This window comes from Tamandua tetradactyla, chromosome 12 (assembly GCF_023851605.1).
Source record: "Tamandua tetradactyla isolate mTamTet1 chromosome 12, mTamTet1.pri, whole genome shotgun sequence".
Lineage (NCBI taxonomy): Eukaryota > Metazoa > Chordata > Mammalia > Pilosa > Myrmecophagidae > Tamandua > Tamandua tetradactyla.
The window spans coordinates 92,032,793-92,059,354 of NC_135338.1; the positions used below are offsets into that span (position 1 = coordinate 92,032,793).

At 46.5% G+C, this 26,562-nt stretch overlaps 1 protein-coding gene across 2 annotated transcripts in view; it reads right to left on the reverse strand.

Annotated features, from left to right (window-relative positions):
* Positions 1-255: 255 nt before the first annotated feature.
* The window catches only part of SLCO3A1 (solute carrier organic anion transporter family member 3A1), a 307,991-nt gene continuing 281,684 nt past the window's right edge, over positions 256-26,562 (reverse strand). The window contains exons 9-11 of one of the 2 annotated variants that reach the window (XM_077124117.1): positions 23,494-23,558; positions 10,677-10,919; positions 256-1,882 (exon numbers count right to left, since the gene is read on the reverse strand). In XM_077124117.1, the coding sequence (XP_076980232.1) occupies positions 1,800-1,882; positions 10,677-10,919; positions 23,494-23,558 (391 nt within the window). In that variant the 3' untranslated portion in view covers positions 256-1,799. Of the gene's footprint in view, positions 1,883-7,032; positions 10,920-23,493; positions 23,559-26,562 lie in introns of those variants that run through there. The other variant, XM_077124116.1, reaches the window with a different exon arrangement.

Below are 26,562 nucleotides of genomic sequence, written 5' to 3' on the forward strand. Positions count from 1 at the left end.
GTCCCCTAGGTGTCAACAGGTCAGAGAATTGGTCCTTAGAGAAGGTAACTTGCCCAAGCATACTCTTTCCTACTCCATCAGCCTCCAGAGTGAAAGGACAACTCAGGGCTGAGATGGGGGCAGAGTCTTCAAGTGATATTGGTTTGACAAGCTTTGATTTCAGATAAGCTGAACTTGAAAGGAAGATGGGGTCGTAGGGAGCAAGACTCAGGCTGGATGGGGATTTGAAGAAAGTGGCTCTGTTTCTGGGATTGGCCCCTAAGATGAGATCATCCTAGGTCTTTTGTCTAAAAGACAAGTACAGCATTCAGGCAAACATGTCTGGAGCTTCTGTCTGGTTGATGAAGTAACCCAGTGGCATTCTTAAGATGCATGCCAGTGGCGGGTGTCAGCCTGAGTAACTTGTCCATAGGAGGTAAGAATCCAGCCAGTGAACTAAGGATGTGGAGGAGAAGCTGGCCAATTAATAAAAGGCCTGGCAAAAGCCGGGCAGGTTATCTGAGTTCCATCCATGGAGTGAGGCTTGGGGGTGGGTCTGTGGGCCAAGAGAAGGGGAGGTGAATGCTGTTTTTGGAGTCAGACTATATGTAAAGCCCCACAATGGTGGGTGCGAGGCTGTTTGCTCCTCATTCACTCACTCATTGAGCACCCATCAAATGTTATGCCCCCTGCTAGACAGTGTGGTTGTCATGGCGAACGAGAAGATATCATTCCCTGCTCTCCCAGGCTTACAGACAGCAGGAGAATCAGAAAGGAAAACCAGATAGTGACAGTACAAGGACCTTAAATGTGTCCAGAAGAGCTGTACTGGTGCCGTGGGAGCATCGAATTCCAGCCAGAGGTTGGGGTAGCAATGAACAATTACTATTTAGTAAGCATCCATTCTAGGCTAGACACTATTCTTGGCACTTTCATGCATGATCTCATTTAGATCTTATCACAACTGTATACAAGAGGTGTTAATAGTCCCATTTTACAGATGATGAAACTGGGGCTCAGAGAAGTCAGATCATTTAATCAATGCTACACCAGAAATAAACATGGGGGTGAGGATTTGAACCTAAGTCGGTCTTGGCTCCAAAGCCCGTGCTCTTTTGAACATCTCAAAGCCCATTCATATAGAACACACACAACCAGAAACGCCATCCCAAAGGACCCTCTTGATCATTCTACCAGAAGACACAAGAAAGATAACCGAGATTACAGCATGAGACAGAGGAAGAATTAAAATAGTGCTTTTAATATAATTTTTCAGCAAACGTACAGTATGTACTTCACATCACATATTTCTAAACTGCTCATCTGGAAAATATAAGCTGCAAAAATACAGAATCCCACACTCAAAATCGATTGAGTATGTGCTTTTTTCTCTATTCAGTGGAACAGGGTGATTTTTATCCCCCTCCTATTAGAATCCAGCCTGGGCTGGTTTCGGGGGAGCTGTTGGAGGCCTCGGTCAGTGAAGCGTTTTGGAGAGAGGGTTTTCTAAAGCATGTCAGGAAGCCATCCCCGCAGGAGCCAAAGGAGGGATGGTCGGAAGGGAATTTGCATATCGGGCCAACACCGCTCTGCAGCCACCTGGCAAAATAGCCAACTGTGAGGGCTGCTTGGATGACCAACTGTCCCCTGCTTGGTCCCCCTCACAGGCCTGTGCTGAGAGCCTCCAAGGACCACCCTCTGGCCAGAACACCCACGTGGCAGATCTTTGGGTTCTTGGGCAGGGCAGAGCACGCTAGGTCGGGCCAGCGAGGCCCGTGGGTGGTGGTGGTCTGCTCTGAAGGAGGAAGAGGGCCAGGCCCTCAACTTCTCGCGAAGGAGTCTTCTGAAGGCGAGTGAGACTCAGGGCAGGCTTTCTCAGTCTCAATGTCTTGGTACTCTGTGCCTAGAGGGGAAGGAGGGAAGAAGAGCCAAGAGGAAAAAAGAGATCGGTCTTTTCAGCTTTTCCTTTTTGTTTAGACTTATCTAATGGCATCATGGTTTATCAGTGGAATGGATAAGAGCAGGAGTGCATGTCAATAAAGTGGCAGGTTTCCATGTAACCCCAAGGGACCAGATTCCAGGCCCCAAATACCTCTTTTGAGGCCTCTGAGATGCCCACATATCTACATGTCCATACCAACACCCAAGTGGATGTCTCTTCTGTGGGGGTGAGTAAGGTGTGTCCCGGCCATGAACTTATCCTTATTCCGTGTAAATGCCCTGGACAGACCCCGTGTTACTGTAGATCTCTGCTGGAAGAGGTGGCTCAGTGCCACCGAAAAGCCCCAGCACCATAATCTCATGTTTCCTCCTTCAGCATCTTGACCAGTGTGTTTTTCATTTAGCCACAAGATACACATCGCTTGCTGGGTGAAACCATCTCCTCACAGGAGCCAGCATTTTAAGCCTCTGCCACACTTCCAGAATAGATGCTTATAGGCCTTCATAGAAAAGGCATTAAATGCCCAACTCCGTGCCTGTGATTATTTACAAGGCGTGCAGATCTCATTGACCCTGACATGTGGCTTTCATGTTTCATGGGCCAGAAAGTCCCATTTGGGGTATTTTTCCTCTTTAGACTTTGACTTGATGGTACAAAAGGTGACAGGGTTTGCAATGTCACTCCTTTTCTCGGTATTTTGCAGCTGAGCTCTGGCACATGAAGAAGCCCATGTGTTCTAGGCAACATGGAGCATCCTTCCTCAATTTTCGCAAGGTTCAAGTTCTTGTTGTCAGGTTTCTGCTAGAAGCCTCAGAGACAGGGACAAGCTGTGGTTGGTTCTTGTTAGCAGAATGGAAGTGATAGAGGATGAGTGGCTGCTGATCTGGCTATGGTTGAGGAATGTAGGAGGAGTGTTTTTAAAGGTTCTCTGCTGTTTAATTATTAAAGTGAAAATAGTTGTTCTTAAATTCCTGTGCCTGCAGGCAGCCTTTTGCAGAGGCTCTTACCTCCAGCTCTTGGCTCATTTCTTTGTGAAACTGGAGACCCCTCTGTAGGGGCTTCCTGATGGTGGATTCCCTGCTGGCTTCCAAGAGGCTTCCCAGGCAGCTGGTCTGTATTCACTTTGGTGGCTGTGCAGCATAGCAGAAAGAGCACTGGTTTAGGAGCCAGACAGAGCTGGCATTAGCTCCTCAGGACTTCTTAAAAATTTTTTTTCCCATGGGCAGGCACCGGGAATCGAACCCGGGTCTCTGGCATGGCAGGCGAGAACTTTACCCGCTGAGTCACCATGGCCCACCTCCTCATGACCTTTATAACAAGCTGTGTGACCTTGGGAAGCATGATATGCGGAGTCTTAGTTGCCTGATCTGTACAAGTGGGAAACAATGATACTTACCTCCAGGGCTGAGGCGAGAGGACTGCTGGGAGCATTCCGGGGCTCCCATGTTTAGGGCACCTGACATGCAGCGGGTTCTCAATTTCCATGAGTTCTCTGCCCTTTCTCTCTTTTAAGTGGCTGTACTAGAGCAAAATTTGTTCAGTTGGGTCCCCTCTTTTTTATGAAACTTCCTACAGTACATAATTTCAATTTATCTTAGGACCTTTACAGTATCTAACCAAACAGTCTATTAGATTAGCATGGATTTAAGAAAAACACTATTCAGAGAGATTTAATGGGATGACAAAATCTCAATCTAAAGAATGCTAAACCTCTAAAGCTCCAGAAAATTGTACTATGAGCTTGATCCATTTATTGATAATAAAAGAACATAATCACATTTGCCTTATGGAAGAATATTAAAATTTTATGAAAATCACCAACTATTGACTGCTGGCTTGCATCATTATCACAAAAACAAATGTCAAGCTCTGTTCCTAAAAACTTAGAATCTGAGAAAAGAGTAAGATGTATATCCAACCAATGGCCAGCTTTGCAATGGGTTTGAGGCCCCTGGAGTGAGGCCCATTCTGAGGTTGGTGTTGCCAATGGCAGTAGTGCTGGCCACAGAAGGCATCTGGGGTCTCCCCCTGGAGCTTATGCAGACACTGGAGTCCCTCCCTGGCATCGTGGTGCTTTGAAAGTGCATTTCATAATGGATTAGAGTGGATAAACAGGATAAATCTCTTGTTACCTCTTACCTCTCCACCTCTGGTAGAATAGCTCATAGAAGTGGATGACCAAGCTGATGGCTCAGAGACTTAGACCCTTAGAAAAGCATGTGGAGATCAGATGTCCCCGGAATCTGGCTGCTGTGGAGTCCTGGTTCTGTGATTGGAGGCACGTGAGTGTGTGCAGAGCCCCAGAAGTATCTGGTTCGCTGTCTTCCTGATGAGGCAGTCCCTACAGTTGCGGAGGGGTCCTTCCCATCTTGTCCAGTAGGGAGGGAATACGCATAATGGCTAAGGATGCGAACTTTGGATTCATAGACCTGGGTTTGAATCTGGCTCTGCCACTCTCTAGCTTTGTGACCTGAGCCAGTTACGTCTTCCTCTGTAAAAGGGAGCCAATAACAGTTCCTGCCTCACAGAGTTATAATTCAGATTAAATAACCTAATACAAATAATAGGCAGCTGTTGGCTCATAGTAAGCGCATGATCACTGTTAGCTATTATTATCGTTGTTAGCTATTATTCGAGTGCAACAATTACTCCATCTGCCATATCTATTAGCTTTTACATGTCAGTTTTTTGTGTTGATGGGATGGAAGGAAGGAATGTGAAATACTATTTGATATCTGGATCCAGTCTTCTTTTTCTAGCTCCTACATTTTCCCCTCTTACATTTATTTCCATCATGTAAGATCAAAAGGGTGATTGGTTAGAACTCCCCAGTGTCAGGGCTGGAAGGATCTTTAGGGATCATATGGTTCAAGTTTCCCATTAGAGAAGAGAAAAGTAATGTTGCCATCAGTTACAAAAATAATTACATCAAATACAAAAATAACGTCTCCATCAATTTGATCACAAAGGGGCACTTACCTCATTCTTGGAAAATCAGATATCTGAGCTAGAGTCCCGTGGTCAGGGAGGTCAGGAGCACCTGGCCACAGGCTCCCACTCAAACCCATGATTCTGCCCAGACTTCAGCTGAAGCCCGTGAGCCACTTCACCAGTTGCTCCTACGCTGGGCCAATGGCATTCTCCAACATGCACAAGTGTTCTAAGCCTCGGCTTGAGTTCTAGAGCAGGAACCAGCATGCTATGGCCCTTTGACCAAACCCACCCACTGCTTGCCTTTTATAGTTTAATAAACTATATAGTTTTATGAACGAACATGCCCATGCATTTACAAATTGTTTAGGGTTGCCTTCCTACTACAACAGCAGAGGTGAGTGGTTGCAACGGAGACCATATGGCCCAGAAAGTCTAAAGTATTTTTTATCTGGCTCTTAAAGAAAATGTTTGCTGACCTAGCTTTAGAAGTCCTCTCTGGGAGGACTCTTCTTCCTTGGCTCATCTGATTTCTACTGGCAGACATCCACTGTCCCTTAGTTCTGCACCCCTAGACCCCCTTCTCTCCGAAGTCACCTGCCCAGGCAGAACTTAGCACCACCAGGAATCTGTCCTCATTGCACCTATGCAGACAGACCTCGGCTCTTAATATATTTTTTTGCTTTCGTCTGTGCTCTGCTCTGTCCATCTCGTTAGACTGTCCTTCTTTGAGGGCAGGAACTATGTGTCCTTCACCTTTGTATGAGGCACCTTACACGTGGCCAAATTTTAAAATAAAGGAATGAATGAATAAATGCTTACGAAGTGTCAAGCTCCTACAATGCAACCCCAGATTAAAACCATGCTATCACAAGGCTGCCTCTGAGAAGCAGATCTTTCCCATGTCTGCTGCTCTCACGGATCTCGTGGTGCAGGAGAATTTTTGCTTTCATGAATTTCCCACTTTCGGTTTCTTAAGTCACACCCTCCCTGCTGCGAATGACCAGGGTGGCTGAGGTCCCTCACGAAGGCGAGTGAGGGAGGCGGGGGGGGCAGCTGTGGGTCTTAGTGTGGAATCCATGCATCAGTGAGCACGATAAGCCCCGGGAGAGGCGTCTCAACAAAACCCCTCCCTTGCGTACACCACCAACCAGAGATTTTTCTGTCTTCTCAGTTTACTCTCGAGCCGTGATAACACCCCCAGGGGTGGAGGTGGGGACTGAAGCCTGTCGTTTAGGGCCAGTTGCTCTAAGAGATCAGGTCTCACAGCTGTCTACGTGTAGGAGTTTGGACTGAGCTGGGAGAGGTGGAATAAAGAATGAGGAGGGGAGGGCAGAACAAGGGAGATGCGATGATATGTGGGACCCAAACTATTCCACCAGCTTCTCTTCTTGGGAAATCTGGGGCCTCTTGGGAATTTGACCTGGACTTTCACTTAAAGGGCAACAGTCCCATGGAGTGTGTCTGAAAGAAAGCCAACAACAGGACAACTGGACAAGCTGGGGGCAGAAATCAAGTCCCTACTGCGTGGTGGCACTTTCTCCTGGCTTGGGGCCAGACATCCAGTTCTCTCGAGCCTCATGATGGTCAGGTGAGGACACCACTAGAGGACACATATTCTCCTCCCGGGGGGACTGAAAAACTGCTGGCCTGGCTTTTTCTCCTCCACTAAACCAAATCAAATAAACATATGACAATAGAATATGGTGTAATTCCACCAAACTAGAAGACACGTATCCTGTCCTCTGGTCTGAGCTGACTATACGACCAGCTGCATTATTTCTGCACATTGCCCATTATTGCCGAATGCGGATGAGGATGGCTTTAGGCCACCCAGGAGGTGCTCCGAGCAGATCGTCCTGGCCTGGACACATGGCCGGGCAGAGAAGAGATGACACTTCCCAGGACCCGAAGCAGCGAGCAGAAAGAAAACCAGCTTGAAAGGCCTGTGTAGAGGCAATGGCTGCTTTTCCTTAGAGGGTTCCTGCGTGTGTAGATATAGGGATCCCCTCTACCTTAGGATGAATGAGTGAGTGGCTCAACCAGAAGGTGTGGAATATATCCACTAGCAACCACTGCTGAGGAGAGAGGTCCATTTGGCTCTGATTTTGAGAAAAAAGACAGAAATTGTGTGTGTGTGGGGGGGGTGTGGGGAAGGAGGGAGACGGGGGGGGGGGGGGAAACCGTTGTATCTCTTTCTGTCTGTGCTGTGGTCTTAAATCTTTCCTGAGCGAACTCCTTGGGAGCAGTGTGGATTCATCCCGGGGACCTGCCGGCTGCCCCTGCGTGGAGTGAGGCTGGGGGTCCCCTCGGGCTGTGGGCTTCTGGTGAGCAATGGCTGGGAAAGCGCCCCATGCCTGAGTGAGGGGAAGCTTTGGGTGGCTATCAGACAGAGGGACATGGACTTGGGATTTGGATATACAAGGACCATTTAACCAGACTTTCAAAATCATATTACATTTAGCTCTTCCATTATAAGGTGATGAAAAACAAGCTGTCTTTGTGGAGAAGCCCACTACTCTCTTCGTGGAAGACCCTAGGAACTCAAATCATGCCTTAGCTTCTGCCTGCCCCTTATTACTACTTAAGTGCGACCAGCAAACTCCTTAGGGGCCTGCGAGAGGAGGCGTCTCTTGATCCTTGGTTAGGAGGACAGCCCCCACACTGCAGCCTCCTGGAGTGTGTCCCAAGGGTTCCCTGCAGGCTCACAGCCTACCTTCGCTGAAGGCCAGGAGGGGAAGGGAGCAAAGCGGCATAAAGTCACAGCTGAGGGAAGGCGGCAGACCCTTGTCCCCTACAGAGAGACACTTGCACAAAATGTGTTTACTTCATATGCAGAATAATATTGGTAAAAACTTCTTGGTTTGTACATAAGAGTTAAAAAAGATCTGTCAAAGTTCGCAACAAAGAGAATTTTCATTCATCTCTGGGCATGTTCAACTAAGATGAGGGAGGGGCTTGTAGTACAAGGGAGAGAAATCTAGCATTGACTTTCTAGGTTTATTCCATCCCTCACATTTTTGTTCTCTGCAAATCCAATGGAGATCTTACCAGGAAATCTTCTCATTCAAAAATACTACTCAAAACCAAACAAATAGCCAACGGGCTGGATCTAACATTATATGTACAATGGTTCTTTGCAGTATAAAAGGAAAACTAAAACTATACTGGGTTTTCTGTTCTGTAGCATGAGAGAGAAGTTAAAATCATAAAAAGGCAACACAATGCACTGGAGAGCATCTTTCAACAGGAGACTTTAAATTTATGTCCAATTGCTGATAAAACTTCACCCTGGAGTTGCTTTCTTTTGTCATTCTAACATCTTACTCTCATACCAACCTTTAATGTTAGAAAACATAAATCCAAAATGCAAAGGATTTCACATAAAAATTTTTTTTAAGCAAAAAGCCCTACAAAATATTAGGTCATAGGGCTCACTGTGGGTTTACTGAGTTTGGAGAGGTACGCAATAAGAAAAGAGAGCAGTGACCTATCAGCCATACAGTTTCAGAACAAAACTAAACCAAAACCTGTACAGAATGTCATCAAAGCTTCAGAAGCGACAGAGCATACATATTTTATGAACTGGTTGGAGAACCATCCCCCCTGTTCACTTGTTAACATACTGATGAGCACCTTCCGTTTCAGAAACAAAGACTTAAACTAAACAGACGAAACGACTGTTCGGAAGCATCCTGTCCCAGGTAGCATGACACAAGCTTCTTTTTGGGTTGTCCTTGCTTGACGCTTTCTCTCGTTTTGGACTATAGCTCCAATCTCCCCAGTTAAGAGTGTTTGTTTAAAAACGTGGCATACTCCCCATCTCTTCTTTTCTCTTCTGATTTTTTGTGGCTGTGTGGGTGAACTGCAAATATTATGTGTGAGGTGAAGAAACAAACCAACGCTTGAGGGCTTTTCCAGGCCCCTGGGGGTGACATGGACGAAGCTCACTGAAGAAGCATGAAGGCAAAGCAACTGGACTTTCTGTCAGTGTGTGCATGCATGTGTGCGTACGTAAGCCCTGCTCCTTTACGGAAATAGCCTTATAAGGCTTAGTGTGCTGGCTCCAAGAGGTTTTGCCACATGATTCTCGTCTCAAACATTGACAGGTTCATTCTCCAGCTGTTCAAGATTCAGCCATTTTCAAAACAAAGTCCTCTCAGTTCAGGATCGACCCTGAAAACATTACGGATGTTTTCATGCATTGGACACGAGGCAGCTGGCTTCCAGGAGCTTGCCGGTCACTTCACTATCACCCACACCACTGGCCGCTCCACCAAGAAAGGAACCTTTCATTCTCTTAATTCTTTGCACCTGAGTATGTTCTCCCCTCCCCACATCTCAGTGTGTACTTCCACGGGCAGAAGAGAGCGCCTCTTGGAAAGTGGAGCACGAATAAAAAAGGCTTTCCCATGACCATGATTACTGAATCATGGGGAATAAAGTGAGAAGGCAAATTCGCAATTCATCACATTATCCCCTATTGTCTCAAATGTGATTCTCCTGAAGGCTGGCTGCATTCCCATTCTCTTTTTGAAGCATTTTTCTCCCTTCTTCTTGGTACACCCTCTATTTCTTTATTGTTTTGGTAGAAAATCCGAATGAAGATAAAACGATAAAAAAAAATTACAATAGATTAATTGCATCCCTTGAATCACGTTATATTTTTTTGGTGCATGAAAAAAGGAGAAAAGTAAAAGCAACCAGCCTCATAAATTTGGCCTAGAGAACTGCCCTAGTGACCGAAGGGTTTGAGAAGGAGTTTAAAAACAGTATTAGAGGATGATACATAAAACAGTTCAAAATCCATATGCATCGTTTCCTTGTAAAAAAAAAAAGGTAAAATGCTTGGCAAATGTAAGCAGGTGACTTGGACTGAGTTGGGTCTGCTCGGCTCTGGGCGGTGGCGTTACAGCCCGGCGAGGCCCACAGCTTCCTGAGGTCGCTCTGCGGGGCTGGGGGAGGTGGGCGCCCACCGCGGGGGGAGGGCTGGGCGCCGGAGCCCCACACCCGGCTGCTGCCCCCCACCCCAGGCCCCCAGTCTTGAGTATGGAAATGGAGCTGGTGAGAGGTGCCAATGACGGACCGCGGCGCGGATCCCCGGTTAGCATCGCTGAGAGCACTCGGGGGCCCTGAACCACCGGAGGACGGGGCCACCCATATTGCGAAAGTTGGAGAGGGGGGTGGGCGTCCACGCCTCGGCCTGGCACACCCCCTGCTGCCCTCCCCCCCACACCTAGGAGGGAGAAGGGGGCTGGGCGTGTCGCTAGCGAGCAGCCTGGCCACGTGGCCGGCTTGTGTCTGCTTGGTGGCCTTGTGGACCTGGTCTTCGCGGCTGCTGCTGTTTGAACGCTTTCTGTCTGCCATGTGCACGCGTATCCAGAGACTTCGGTCCTCGGGGATGGCCCCCGCCGCTCCCCGGGGCTCTCGGCATCCGGGATCCCCCAGCGCCCCCAAGGGCAGAGGCTGTCCCCGCAGAGGGGCGACCTCCGGGCCTCCGGCTCTCCTCCGTGCACATCCTGTGTGGCTCTGACTTTGAGGAAAAGGGCAAGGGTGGTGTGTGGGCGTGCGTGTGTGTCTCTGTGTGTATTGCAATTTTTTTTTTTTAAAGAAAACCTTTTTTTTTTTTTTTTGTAAGAAAAACGACTCTTTTGATGTCTGATCACGAGTCCGGCCCTCTTTAGTCACTATAAAACGGACTCCATGTTTTCACACCACTCGTGATCTTCCAGGCTATAGATAAATTTTGTCCTATGGGGCTGGTGTGCAGGCACAGGGTCCCTCCCCGGATTGTCTAGGGTCAGAGTAGAGGCAAAGAACTCACTGGTGCTCAGCCCGCCCTCGTGGCTCTGGATGTAGCGTTTATAGTTCCTCCGCAGGCACTGCCACGTGGTGCTGTAGAGCAGGAAGGCCGACGACTTGAGCACGATGGCGATGCTCACGTACAGGTGGCGGTAGGCCACGTTGTCGTAGAGCGCGCAGGCGCCCGGCTCCCCGCAGAACGTGCTCCAGAACAGGCAGGTGGAGTCGATGCCGGCCCCGAAGATGAGGGGGGGCGGGATGAAGCCTGCGACAGGGAACAGAACAGTTACGCACCTGCTCGGCCGCTCGCCTCCCCTTCGCCCGTGCGCGCGCATTGCGGGTTATATAGGGCAGCGGGACCACCCACCGGTGCTCGGCGGCTGCGGGGTGTAGTGGTCAGCACCGCAGCCTCGAGACGCGTGTGTGCGGAGGCCGGGGGTTCGATTCCCGGCTCTGCCCCTTCAACACAGCGTAAGCCCTTAGTAGACACGAAATGAATACCAGCCAGGAATGATGATTACTCCCCTCTCTATATCAGAGCCTGAGAAGGGAGAGGGAGGCCCCCCAGAAGGGGAGGGGGCGTTTCATTCTTGGGGTCACAATGCAGACTCAGAGAGGGAACTAGTTGTTCAGGGGCTTCAGCCCCGTCCCAGCGAACCACAAGGGACTAGGAGTTGAACATGAGCACGTTATACCCGGTAAGGCAATTTATTTAGTCCGAGGATGGAAAATACCTGCGCACCCACTGATGACCTCCCTCCCCTGTTCTCGCCCTGCACCTGCGTGCTTCTCACTCTGGGCTGCGGACCTGTTTTAAAACCGTCACATCAGAGTGTTTCAGGCAGCTACAACAGCCACCTAGCTGGCAAGCGGGATGAAAACTACCCGCCATCCTTTATTCAGCTCCACCATACGCGCTGCGGATTTCCCTGCTGTTGTCCCCGAGCTAACTGTCTCAATCCCGGCTGCACATGACACACATCTGGAGTGTCCCTTAAACCAGCATGTTTAGAGCCGGTCATCTGCACTGTGAAAATGTAAAAATACAGCCTTCCCAGGTCTTTCTGGCTTGTTGAGAACCAACCCCCATTGCTGTGGGGAAAGCAATGGATGGGTCCCCAATGCAAATTAACTGTTGAAGAGAAAACAATGTCCCCTGAGGCCAGATCATGCAGCTCACCCTCGGTGAGAGGCCTCAGGAGCCCAAGCAGAGACAACCCCAGGCCCCGCTGCTGCCCACCTCTCCGGGCTAGTCCCAGTGTGGCCGAGTTCTGTTTTTATTAAGAAAGGCTCTCTGGGAATTTGATGTGATAAAAACTCTTCACCCAGAAAACTGCACAACCCCCACCCCACACATGCATTTCAGGGGGTTCATACTCGCCAGAATGACACTACATTAGCTTGGCAGAGCCCTCAGAGGGCAGCCCGGGAGAGGAAAGGCTTAATGAAGGAAACAGCATGTCCTCTGGTTTTAGTGACAGGCCCAGAAAGGAGCGAGAGGGTGACAGCATTATCCTATCAGAGCTAATGAGTTTGGTAGCATGCCCGGCTCTCCCAGGCTCCCCCTGGCCAGGGGCCTCAGCTCTGCTTTTTAGCCCTCTCCAGCTCTGTCGCTTGTGACCCCAAAGAGAAGGCCCTGAGAAGGAACTCTATTGGAAAGCTCATTAAATCTCCCAAGGTTTAAAAAATAAACTCCAAATCTAAGGATCCTGCCCGACCTGTCCCCTCCTCCAGGTCCAGTTCATCTTGCCCAGTGGCCGGCGGGTCCCCAGCACCCTCTGCTGTGCCAAAGGCTGTCCAGATGCCTGAAAACCTTCCCAGCAGCCTATGTGTGCCCTCCCTGCTCCTCAACAAATGCCTTTCTTCATTTAATTGACATAGAGCCAACTGGAGGAAATGGGGGCAACGACCACACTCCAGGACACTGAGCCACTTTAAATTATGGATAGATTTGGAGATATGCAGAGCTCATCTGGACTGTTCCTATGGCACCGTGGGGCAATGCAAATGCAGCCACCTTTTTGCTTGTCAGGGTTTTATTATGCTGCGATTAGCTCCCAGATGCTTCTCCCTCTGCTCCCTTTTGCCTCTTGAGAAAATGTTTTGTGATCATCTCACTTGGTACCAGGCAACGTGTGTGAAGGATACAGAGAACACCTTTGGAAAAAAGCTTTGCCATGGGAAGATGCAGACGGCAGAGAGTCCTTGCTTCACAACGCATGGGCTCCTGAGGAGTTGTACACAAATGCAAGTTTGGCAAATCTGGCCATATTATACATACGTCAAAGGAGATCTGAAATATAAAGGAACCACTGAGTGACACTTGCTTAAATCCAAGCATCCCCTGAAATGCCAGTATGTGGTTCCTTCATGGGCCTGCTTCTGAGATGATAATTTTTATATCCGGTCATCTTTAAAGCAGAGCCTATTTCTACATCAGTTTTATCGTGCCCATTGCCATGCTCCACTGCCAGATGCCAACGCCCTGGAAAGAGCTAGAACAAGCCTTCGAACAGTTATAAATTAGGTAGCTAAGTGCCTCAGGCTGTTTTTAATATTCTGTGGAACGTTTGTGGTTGAGAATAAAGAACCTTCAACTTAAGGAGTCGAAAGCTCTGGGGCAGGTCACTTGCTCTCCTGGAGCCTCAGTTTTGTCATCTTTACAGTGGTGCTCACACCATCTGCACCATCAGGGTTTACGTGGGAGTGGACACGGATGAGATATCCATGTGTTAGGCAAGTGCCTGGTCCTTCCACATGGCTAGACCTTTTGCTCCCTTATTCATGCCATACATGGGATTTGGGGTGGTGCTTAGAATAAACTCTGGGTTGAGTACCTTAATTATAGCCTTCATGAGATTCCTTTTATATTTCTGAAAAGAAAAAATATTGGCCTGCTCTTTAACCAAAGTCATCCACTCCTATTTATTGACTTACGCGTCTTTCTCCAAGGGGAGCTCCAACAGGTCCTAAATTCCAGGTGTGCAAAGAATACCAGCGATGAAGAACTGGCTGGATCTTTTTCACTGGAGGCCTTCGAGCTCACCTCTTTTGTTAGACGACAGTATACCTCTATGACTAATTTTCAAACATGGCCACTTTTCTTTGTATTTTTAGCACTCAGGCGGGCCAAATAAAAGCCTAAGCAGTCCCTGCAAGATGTTGGAATCCCAGAGACCAAAGGGAGCCTTCTATGGTCTGAAGACTATAACAATAGCTTCCATTTATTAACCCTTGGCACTGTACAGGCTGCTGTTCACACACTATGAATCCCCTCCATTACCTTCTAAACTGCCTCCCCGCCTCCAATTTTACGTAAAGAAACTGAGAAGCAGAGATGTTAAGTATTTGTTCCCAGGTATGCTATTTCAAAACCCCAAAGCCTATAATCGCTTACCTTCTAATTGGGAAGATTTTAGGGTTCTTAATAGGAATTTCCAAGGTTACAGAACCTCTTATTTACCCTTTGGTGAAGCTCCTGGTAACCACTGGTGTGTGGAAGCCTGGAGGCCTGGTTCTAAAGCACGCGGAGGGCGAGACAAACATGGGCCCTGACCTCTGCAAGGTGCTGGAATCTTCCCTTCTCCGGGTGCCTAATGCAGGGCAGAAGCTGGGAGACTGTTATTTGTAAACTCTCACCTTCTCTCCCTGTTCGGCAGAGGCCCTGTGGCAGTGCCGACAGATCCTTGTCAGCAGGCAGAGAAGCTGAGCAGCTGCCTTGTCTCAGAGACGGAATGTGCATCTGAAAGTTGCTTCGACGTGGGGTAGGAAATATGAGCTTTGGAACTAGAGAGAGGTGATTGCTGGTGGGTGAATCATGTCCCCCCCAAAGGCATGCTCAAGTCCTAACCCCTGGTACTGGTGGGGGGAGTGTCGTGAATCCATCTATGGAAAGAACCTTTGAAGATGTTTTTGGTTAAGGTGTGGTCAAACGGAGTAATTAATGGTGGGCTCTAATCCAACATGGCTGAAGTCCTTATAAGCAAAGGAAACTGGGTCCAGAAGTAGGAGGCAGAATAGAGAGATATTTCCATGTGACGGAGGCAGAGTCCAGTCAACACCGGAATGCTTCAGACTCCGGGAGCACCAGGAGAGAGCACAGCCTGGCAATACGCTGATGTTGGATTTCTAGGCTCCCAAACGCTGAGACGATAAACTCCTGTTGCTTAGGCCAATCCCGTTGTGTGGCATTTGTCCTGGTCATCCTAGCAAAGGAAGGCACTGAGTTTTGGATTCCACTTCTGCCACCTGGGAACTGTGTATCGCTGAGCAAATCACTCAACTTTATGGAATCTCAGTCTCCTTGTTTATAAGATGGGTGTGACAATACCTTCTTATGGAGTTTTTGTAAGGACTGAATGACTTCTGTTTGTGAGACCCCTCACCTAGTTGGCGTTCAGCCAATCTGGTTCTCTTCCCTCTCTTTGGCTTTTCTCTTAACCCTCTTTAGATAATGAAAATTTGACCTCTTTTAAATCAACACCTCTAGAGAAAGGGTTGCAGAAAACCCTTCAAGCAATGGTTCAGTCAGTAACCCCAACTGGCAATGATCCTTTGTATTATAAGGAAATTCAGTTTTGGAAGAAAGTCCAGAGCTTCCAGAAGGATGCCCACATGGGTGAGGTGTAGTTTGGTGTCTATTTTTCCTTGGGCATCTTTGCTTCGTTATGCCCTTAAATTCCTGAAGGAATAAGGAGGGAGGGTGGCGGCAGTGGAGCACTGTTTTGGGAACTGTGTGTTTCAGAAGAACACGCTCCCATTAGAAGCTTCGGGAAAGCGTTCTCTTCCTTTTGCCTCTTTTCCCTATGCCCGGGGTTAGAAATTCATGGACGGGACAGGCACCCACGAGGGGCCTGTCACAGGGACACTGCTGGGATCCCCTGATGTTGGGGAGGAGAGTTAGAGGCTCACTGCTGCTATATACTATTAGAGAGAATATTAAAAGGATTAAATCTTACTTCCTATTTCTCTTGGGCTTAAATTGCAGCTATATATATATATTTCAATGTAGAAATTGCACTGTTTAAGGAAATTGTTTCTGTTTTCCGGAAACCTATTAACAGAGCTTAAACCTTGGGGCTTTGTATTTTGGCTATTTAATTCACTCCCCTGGTGGGAAATGCTAGGCCTATTTATATTCTTTGGTCTAAACTTAAAAGGTGAACTGAAAGGCTTTTGTAAGTAAAATACACTCACCTTCCTTTATAGGACAAAATGGAAGCTAAAAATTACTTGGCCATTTACATTTAAAAAGATACCCGTTACTCTTCAGTATGCCTGCCAAGACTTGAATTCACCATGGAATCTCTGTTCATCCTGCTGGAATTACTGCTATGTCCAGCACGAGCAAGAGAGGAGGATGTTGAAAAGAATATTTTCCCGAAAGGATGAGTGGGTCTCCCTGCTTTGGCAATGCCAAGAGAGATACTGGACCGTGACATTGGCAAATGTCCCATAGACATTTGACGCCCACTCTTCTTATATCCAAGAGAAAATCTGGAGGAGCTCCCGTGTTTTCATCTCATTCCTGGGCACCTTGCTAAAACAACTGGGGCCCCAAGAGATGAAGTGACCTGTCAGAGGCCTCTCGTTCAGACACGGAAGAACAGGACGCAAACCTGGATCCTCCTGACTGCAGAGGGCTTCACGGCAGAGGTGTGGTGCCACCTTAGCACAGGTCAGGGGAGTAGATCCTGGGTGCTGGGGGATGAACTGAGTCTCCCACAATGATGTGTTCACGTCCTACGGCAGATAACCCCCAGTACCTGTGAAAGTGGCTTTTGGAAATAGGGTCGTTGCACGTGGGCTGGTTTGAAAGGATTATATACCCTTGAAAAGCCATGTTTCATTCCAGATCCAATCTTGTGGGAGCAACCCTTTCTTTTAATCCCTATTAGGTTTACTATAGGTTGGAATCTTTTGATTATATTATGTCTGTGGAGATGTCTCTGACCCTATTTATGGTGTTAACCTATGAGTAGAGGATGATATGACTCCACCCATTCCAGATGGGTCTTGATTAGTTTGCTGGAATCCTTTAAAAGAGGAAACAGTTTTTGGAAAGACCAGCAGAGCCACAGTAGAATCACAAGAACCACGAGAGCCCATGTAGCCAGAGACCTTTGGAGATGAAGAAGGTAAATGCCCCCGGGGGAGCTTCATGAAACAAGAAACTGGGAGAGGAAGCTAGCAAATGTCACCAAGTTCACCATGTGCCTTTCCATTTGAGAGAGAAACCCTGAACTTCATTGGTCTTTCTTGAGTGAAGGTCACCTCTTGTTGGTGCCTTAATTTGGACATTTTCACAACCATAGAACTGTAAACTTGCAACTTAATAAATCCCCCTCTTTAAAAGCTGTTCCCTTTCTGGTGTATTGCATTCTGGCAGCTAGCAAACTAGAACAGCAGGTATATTAGCTAAGTTGTGGTCATACAGGAAAAGGGTGGACCTAATTAGTTCCAACCACTGGTGTCCTCCCAAGAAGAGAAAACACAGATGCACGTCACGGGGGGAGCTGTCCGTGTGAAGGCAGAGGCAGAGACTGGAGGGATGCAGCCACATGCCAAAGGCCACTAAGGCTAGCTGGGCTGCCAGAAGCTGGAAGGGGCAAGCGCAGCCCTGCTGACTCCTTGACTTTGGACTTCAAGCCTCTAGCATTGTGAGGCAATATATTTCTGTTGTTTTAAGCCACCGAATTTAGGGTGCTTTGTTACAACAGTCCTAAGAGATTAAGACACTTGGAGATGCAGGTGCATCAGGAGGTCAGAAACACAGTCGGGGCAACCCGAGCACAGCTTGATGCCTGTTTGCTGAATTAGTACACAGATGCATGCTGGATAGAAGAGGTCATCCATGCAAGCCCCCCACTGTGTCCTGCTCCCGACTGTCCCACAGCTAGGTGTGTGGCCTCTCGCCTAGGTCCATGGCATCCTGTGCTGCCTTCCTCCAAAGCACCTGCTGAATGCATCTGGTTTTCCTGCTTGCCTATGAACGTCTTTATATTCAAGACTGTTCACAGTAGGAGCTCAATAAATGTTTGGTGAGCCACAACAGGAGTTTCCAAGATGCATTTTTCTGAAAGTCACAAGTCACCAAAGACCAGAGACTACATCTGCTTGGGAATGACAACCCAAAAGCGACATCCCCAGTGCTAAGGGCAGAAAACAAAGAGCAGGCATTTGTGGGTAGAGAGTTTCTGGTGGAGAGACCAGCCCATCACTCATAATACCCAAGACATTATTAATTGCTTCTGTTCTCTCTTTCTGTTAAATGCTTTTCTGTAGGCCTAGGCCCAGGGGTTCCAAGCTTCAGCTTTATCTTCAGTTTCTGCTTCTCTTTTGCTTTCACCTAATCAGTTAGGGGGTTCAGTAGCTATTACCTCCACAATATTGCTCCCATTTGTCCCTGCCTTTCCATCACCCTGCCCAAGCTGAGTTCAGGTTCTTCTTACCCCAACACTTTTGGTGAGCAGCTGTGCATCCTGGCAGACCACCCTGCACATGCTTCCAGGCTGATCTTCCTAAAGGAGGTTCTGAAAGGAGATTCACTCACCCATTAAAACTCATCATTTGCTTCACCCTGACAACTACTGAGCCAAGTGAAATCTTTTCCCCTCAAAATTCAAGGTCTTCTATAAATACTCTTCTAACCTTATACATTCGCCACACTTGCTTCATTCTCCTCGTGGAGGCCCTCAAAGGCAGGGTAAGACTCCTATTTATTTTTATACCCTTTGTGGCACCTAGAGCAGTGTTGTGGACATAGCAGGACATTGGTGAATATATGTTCAATGAATTTAATTCAGTGTAGTATCCAGGCAAACAGCAGACCCCAGAAGGAGTGAGATTCTAGATCAGACCCACAAGCAGATGGCTCGTCCACACCCACAGAGGAAAGTATAACCATGACTTTTGTGAAAGGCTGTAGAATGATGGACTTGATTACACCAGGAGGTCTGTTATGAGCACATTATTTGGTCACTCTGAGTTTACTATTCCTTATTCAACTCAGTGTCCTCCTCCCCACCCCCAACTTCTGTCACTGTCTTGGGTGACCTGAATTTCTCCATGGACATCCCATTCCTCACTCTGGCCCACAACTTGTTCTCTTTAACGTCACAGTTCTTTATGCCCTTTCAACTCTGGCCAACCATGTTCTGGGCTTGGTCATCTCTCAGAACCCTCTGGAATCTCAAATACAGCCACCACCACTCTGACCACATCTCTCTTTTTCATTTTTCCATTATCTACTGCAACCTGTTCTTATAGTCCTTTTATCTCTTTGTCCTCTCTACTCTCTCCTATCTTTTCTTCCTTCTTTATCCAATCTAGGCACCATGGTTAACCATTTAATTGCCCATCAGCCATCATCCTCAATTTCTCTGCTCCACCCTCCTTCCATTGCCCCCTCCTGCAAACCCCACCACTCGACTGATACCATCAGCCATGCTGCAACTTCGATTTCACCTGAAGGCTGCTAGGTAGCACTGTGCACATACTGACAGATGCCACTGGTCCCCGCCTGCTCCTTTCTACCAAGTCCTTTCCATTGGCATGGAAAGCAGCAAGGGAAACCAACATCACATTCACTTCTAGGTCCTGCCCTCTTTCTTGACACCCCTCAAACCACGTGTCTGGAGAAAGTGGCCCTCCCCTACTGCCCTCACTCTGACCCTCTGAGGGTGGGCATCAAACTACAGACCTCCCTCTTACGCATGTGTTCTCCAAGATGACTGTTACTGGCCACATGTGTCTACCGACATTAAAATGAATGAAAATTAAATGAGTTTACAGAAACCACAGTTTAAGTGACCATCAGCCACATGTGCTGCAGACAAAGAACATTTTCATCACCTGAGAAGGTTCTGTATTGTCTATGCCATCCCCAAACCGCTCTTCACCTGCTCTTCCTGTCTCGGTAAACAATATCTCCATTGACCCCTGACCCAAGCCTTTTTTTAGCAGCTGTCATTGTAGACTCTTCACTGCCAGATGCTCCAGTACTTATACATCCCATCAGAGATGAAGTCTTGAAGGTTATTCCTTCTTAATATCTCTCCAGCCCAGAAACCACAGTTTCAGCACTGCCCTCCTCACTACTCCTCCATCACATTAGTGGCTTGCATTCTCCTTCTCCACCGGTAGAACCAGGCCCTTTCTAAAAGCCTGATGGATCTGTCACCCCCTATATGAAATCCTTCAATGACTTCACTTTGCCTTAGAGATAAAGGTCAGACTCCTCCATGAGGCAGGCAGCCCTTCTCCACCACACTCCCGACGGCCGCTGTCCCTGGACCCATCTCTCACCAACCCTCTGCAGCCTGCACCCAAGTCACACCATGTTTCCCTCAGGTCCCCAACACACAGTGCCCTTTCCTCACCCCAGGCTTGTGTCCATTTCACCCCCTCTGTCTGAAATGCTCGCTCTCTCCTTCCTCGTTGTCTGGCCTTGGTGTGGACATTTCTCCTTTGCCCCCCACCTGTGCCCAACCGAATCTGTTGTGCACCCCAAGAAAGCCAAGCTCTTTAATCCTCATTCAACATTGCTGGGTGGGATCTTTTTTATTGTTTCCATGGAGATATGACCCACTCAATTGTGGGTGGTAACTTTTCATTAGGTGGCTTTCATGGAGATGTGTCTCCAGCCATTCAAGGTGGGGTTGCTTACTGGAGTCCTTTAAGAGGGGACCATTTTGGAAAAAGCTTTAGAGCCACAGGAGCTTACATAGCCAGAGATCTTTGGAGATAAAGAAAGAAAATGCCCCCGGGGAAGCTGTTGAAGAAGCTTAGAGAGAAAGTTAGCAGATGTTGCCATGTGCCCTTAAAGCTGAGAGAGAAACCCTGAACTTCACTGGCCTTTTCAGCCAAGGTCAAAAAGGATGCCTTAGGTATTCCCTGGATGCCTTAGTTTGGACGTTTTATAGCCTTGCCTTAATTTGGACATTTTCATGGCCTTAGAACTGCAAACTTGCAACTTAATAAATTCTCTTTTAAAAAAGCTGTTCCGTGTCTGGTATATCTTATTCTGGCAGCTTACAAATGAAAACACCATCCCAACGTCAGGGCCACTGGCATGTTCCCATTGCACCTGAGCCAACCCCATCACAGGTCTTGCCACAGTCAACTGAGGTGCCCAGAGACAGGACCTGGCACAAAGGATGAACAAAACAATGTCAAGAATATGATTTTGGGGGTGGGGGGACCCTCCATTAACAATAACGGTGGCTATTATTATCAGCTGCTGCAGGAAATGGAATCAGACCAGATGCAAAGACTTTTTTAATATGCTGCTTTTAATTAAAAATGGAACTGTGTCATATTCTTCTAGATCAAGGTTTTTTAACTGTGATTTGTGACCTGTAAGGCATGATAAAATCAATACAGTAGGTCATGGTACGCTTTTTAAAAAAGCATAAAACGAGAAAACTAAATTGAACTGAACAGAATAAAACAGAACAGAAAAGGAAAGGAAATATCGGAGTGCATTTTACATAGTAAGGGTCTGCATTTTTAAACGAAGTGTTTGTTTCAGCGATATCTATATATAGGCATGTTTGTACTGGGTCCTAATGTGAATTTCATCACGTGCCGTGGATAATGGTCACAGAAGGTTGGAAAACGTTCACTGTACTAGACAATGACTGGTTGATTATTCCTCGGGCAGAGACACAATAGTAAAACTGCTTTAGAGAAACCTATGATGATCTTCACAGTATCACAATATGCACTCCTTATAATTTTCAGGTTTCCCTCAAATTATCCTATAATTTTCATTAGCTTTTCAGAAATATCTTGTAAAATTTTTTATTTTGTGCTCGCAAACCTATTTTGAAGGGTAAATGTTTGTTGACTGTATTGAGTACTTAGTCTCTGTTTAGAGGTGCCCTGGCCTCGGTAGCCTGTCCACAGAGGTGGGGATGGGGTGGGAAGGGTCTTCCACTTTCCGCGGTTGGCTCCTGAGGACAGGGCTGTGCTCACTTACCTGGGTATGCTCCATGGGACACTGAACCCATTACGGGCTCAATAAATGTTAATTCATTGAATCAATGTGCATGTGGGATGGCTTCACCATTTTCAGAGAAAGGGTTCTCACCTTCTTAGCTGGTATTATAGTTTCATCTATTAAGCCACCCCCAACTGCCTGGGGTGAGAGTGGGGAGGTGATGACACATGCATAGTCTACCCTTCCAATGATAAAGAAACAAAATCAGCGTAATCATAGCTGTGTGGGTAGTAGATAACTGCAAGCTACTGCAACTTCCCAGGATGGCCTAAACTTTCTTTTTTTTCTTTTTAATTAGTGCTGAATTTGTTTTAGCTGGGACGTCTTGACAGACAGAGCATTTCTATTTTCCATAAATTAGAAATAGGATGGAGATGCCATTTAAGTTTTCATGGATTAATAGTGGTTAAGAAGGGTTCTGAGGCCTTTCCCAGTCATAGCAGGAACGATCACAGCAATAAGCTGTAAATTGCTACAGGTACAGAAGGGAAGTGAGGAGACGTACATGCATGTATTGCCATTCCCCAAACAGGAATTTATCTTGTTAATGGATCCATGGGGAAAATAGTTTTCTTTTTTCAGGTATCAGTTATACAGGAATTTAATCTGATTATAAAAGTAATGTACATACACACACATATATTATCTAAAAATTAAAAACAATTTTAAAAATATTGTTTATAACCTCATTATTTAAATATAACTGCTATTAATTGATATCTAGTTCTCCAATATTTTTTCTAGGCTTATATATATATATATTCAAAACACTATTAAATATTTTATCATAGACCTCTTTTGACCCTGCCACATATCACATGACTTTTCCATGTCTATAAATTTTTTTACAGAAGTTTAAAGGGGAACTATTATATGCTATAATTCACTTAGCTAATTCCCTGTGGTTATATGTTTGGGTTGTTGCCAAGCTTCACTTTTATAAAGAGTTTTATAAATCTTTTCGTAGCTAAGTCTTTGTGCTCTTCTGTGATTATATACTTGGAATGAGGATTTTTTTTTTCACTCTGAAATGCTGGCCATGATTATTTTCCTTTCTACATTAATTTACCATTTAAAATCCATTAAAGCAAACAGCTGCCCTATTATTTAAAGAAAAGGTTTATCTTGGTCATGACAAAGGAATGATCATAAAGCAACAATGTGGTCTCGAGGGAAAAGGACAAGGGACAGCTGGGAGCTGGGTATCCTGGGTGGCCATTCCAGCTTGGACCCTCCCATCCCACATGGCCCTGGGAAAATCACTGACTGCTCGCCTCCTCTGTTCCCCCTTGTAAAACTGAGGCGGTAGACTTTATTCCTTCTATGCATACCAAATCTTGGAACATGGGCCCTACAGCGTGAAGGTCACATTTGCCCTATACCGGAAACCCAAGGTAAATAAATTTGTTTGGAAAAATTTAAAGGATGCAAAGTTTTCATTTGAGAGGTAATGTGAGAACTTCTCTCTGTCTCCCAGCTGCGAGCCCAATAAATGAAGCATTTCACAAGCTGCTCATGGGTTGCTTAATGAGTATGCCAAATTACACCATCAAATTTTTTTCCCTTTGGTGCCATCACTTTTCCTCTTTATGCCATTGAGAATTCAGGGTGGCATGAAGACTTGATATAAACAAAAACTTTGCAATAGACAGAGAGTGCCTATGTTTAGTCTAAACCTGGAGCAAAAAAATTTTCACTTAAATCTCTCTTGTTTATTAATAATTAAACTTCATAGGAAAAAGGGACAAACTCAAGAAATGGGAGAATTCCACTGATATTTTTCACCTGTTAATAAGCATCAAATTCATTATTGAGGGAATAAAGAGGTAATACATACCCAACAAACGAAGGAGGAGAAAAAGAACTCCCAGGGCATAAGACTTGAGTTCTGGGCTGACTGTCCTATGGGCAAAAAGACAAGGAAGGAAAAAAATGATTCTCTTATCACTCTACTTTAATTAACAGACCCTAGAGTCGTTCACTGCTGTCTAACAGAGCCCTTCTTTAGAAAATTACTAATATACACATGCATATTTTGGTTGCCCTACCTAAAGTCTGAAAAACAACTGCAACTGTAGGGACAAGATAAGTTTAGGAATTTAACAGGGTTTTAATAATGATAGTTAATCTTGTCATTCAAAGGACAGAAGGCAAATCTTGTCTGCAAAGTCTCCATTTAAGATACTCTTTTGTTGGGGCAAGAAAGCATCTTAAGTTGGTGGGACGTTTGTATGGAGAAACATCAAGTGGGGAAACCATCTGTGGGGAGCAAGATGGAACCATTTAACACATCTGCCATCCTTAGTTCGTTTTGTGAAATCAACCAGAGTAGCCTGAGTGTGGCCCCTGAATGGACCATGTGGGAAACAATGCATTCATCTATATCACGTTTCAGTACATTCCAAATTGGCAAGGTATCTTCACATGGCCACAGTTCTTCGCTTTGAACTGAATTCAATCACCCTGACCTTGGTTTTACCAGAAGAGTCGCCGAGAATGATCTCAGACATTTTCTAGCACACTCTCAGAGTGACAGAGAGATGGGCTTGGAAATGATGATGATTCCAGATAAACCAGTCCACGGAGCTGCTGATACCATCTCCTTTGTCATGCCTCATACTTTTGTAGTTAGCATTTATTCAACGCTTGCCATCTCTCTTTGAGGCCAGGAACTCTCTGAATCTTACTTATCCTAACCTCTAAGGCTAGCATAGTCGAGCACACAGCACGTGCTGAGTCAACGTATATGAATGGACGGATGGACAGGCGATACCTCCCGCTTATGACCCAGTGCAGCCCAATCTCCTGGGGGTGAGGGAGCATGAAGGGAGAGAGATTTGACAGGCTGTGCATATGTACTTCAGGTCATTCTGAGCTCCTGGGCTATGAATCATCCTCTTCTCCAATTCCATTGGCGCCCCAGGGGACAGCGAGCTGTAAGCACGTGGCTGTGACCCTCACGAGGACTTGGCTAGGCTTAGAGCTCCTGTGAGACTGAGGCTCTAGAACCACCAGGGGCTTTTCAGTGTGGATGAGAGGCTAGGAAGACCCAGGCAATGTAGAGAGAGCCTGGGCAATTAATACTGCAGAAAACTACATATTAGAAATCAAGTTACTGATAGGATTTCAGTACACAGATATTTTTAACCTGCCTGATGGACTTGGTGGCTAGAATCATTTTTAAAATGACCCCAAGGATCACCCATCCAACCATTCAATGGCACCTATCCAATGGCCTCGTACCTGGTCTGAGCTTCCGGGGGATATGTCTTTGGCTGCTGGGGATGGTAGGCAAAAAAGACACTTCAAACTAAAAGGGCCTGGATACAGTTTTTACAATCATGCCTTTATTTCTGAAATTTCCAGGCAAGGCTAAAATCGTGTTATCCTTGGGGAAATAAGCATTTCTTCTCACATATAAAGAATACGGTCTAGGTACGTAAGCCCAGGGCAGGAGATCAAGACTCTCCCTAAGAGATGTGGAATCTCCCCTGAAGCTGATAAAACCAGACATGCATACAATATCAGCGATGAGGCTGGTGTTGCTACACAGCAGTACAGACAGTGCTCCTTAGCGTGCGCATGTTACAAAATCCAAGTTCTTCAAAGTCATTATCAGCTCCACGGTTCTAGTTTTACGCATTCATTTGAAGGTAATGACTTGAAAGATACACAAACAAAGGCAAACTCTCCTTCTCAAGAAAACACCCTGATATAATGAGCTGGAATATTTATCATCCGGCATTCGATTTTCTTTTAGCTATCATGTTGCAAGAAACAAAGTGAGCAAGGTGCTAAGATCTCCTTTCATATCCTGTTGGGAAACTGGCTGTCACAGAAGGGATAATCCTTCTTGGATCTAGTTACAGAGAAATGGGGGGCTCAGGTTGGAATGTTACTGAAAATTGCAGGCAAGATCAGCAGGGGAGCCTTGGCTTCCCAGCTTAACAGCTGAGTGACCTTGAACTTGCTGCTTTGTCTCTCTCCTAGCCTCTGTTTCTGTCTGCGAAAGGGGAACATTAATACAAACGTGAACACAATAAGCTAGAAAACAAGAGCGCAGTGCTGACACGTCTAGGGGGTCCATGACTGCCAGTGTCCATGTGCCCTGCAGGAGCTCTGCAAAAAAGCCTGAGAACAGGGCGGGGCATAGGCTGGCAGCTTCTGGGCCGAGGCACAGACTGTAACTCCGGGCTTGCCTGGAACACCTGCAATGGCAAGAGCGAGCAGGAGGTGACACAGTGCCCTCCCGCCCTGCCTCTCTCCGCACACGTGGCGCGTGAGCAGGTGCCGCCTGCATGGGGCAGGGCACCAGGCGCTGGATGAGGTCCAAGTCTGGGTCATTTAGGCCATCTGTTGCTTATTCATTTAAAGGGAATCAAATATTCCCTGAAAATCATCCAGATCTGTTCATCAAGCTGAGACTGGGAAGTGGTTGAGATTTCAACAGACTCTCTGCATCTGGTCCACCAGTCACCACTGCTTATGCCCTGGAGGCTGGATTTTTGCAAGGGGGTTATGTGGAGAGAAAAAATAAACGGGGCCTTGCCACGGCTAGTGATAGTGAGGGTCCTTTTCCCCTCTCTCGACGCCTTTTGAATGTGAATATCTCACAATATATCTTCAGGAGAACTTCTGATAAGAAAAATAAGCTCCCCAATAACGCAACCATTGCGAACACATTCCTGATTTCTGGCGGGGTTTGTCCACAGGCGTATTATATATCAGCAGCCTATGAATACAGTTTCAAATCCGACGGTCCATTTCCTAGACACCTTCCATATTCTCAAAGATTTTCATTATTCCATTGAGCCATAATTTAACTCACTACTCCAATTCAGGATTTTCTGCTGTTACAGTTAACATTATAATAAACATCTGCCGGTGCTGAATTCTTTTCTTAAGA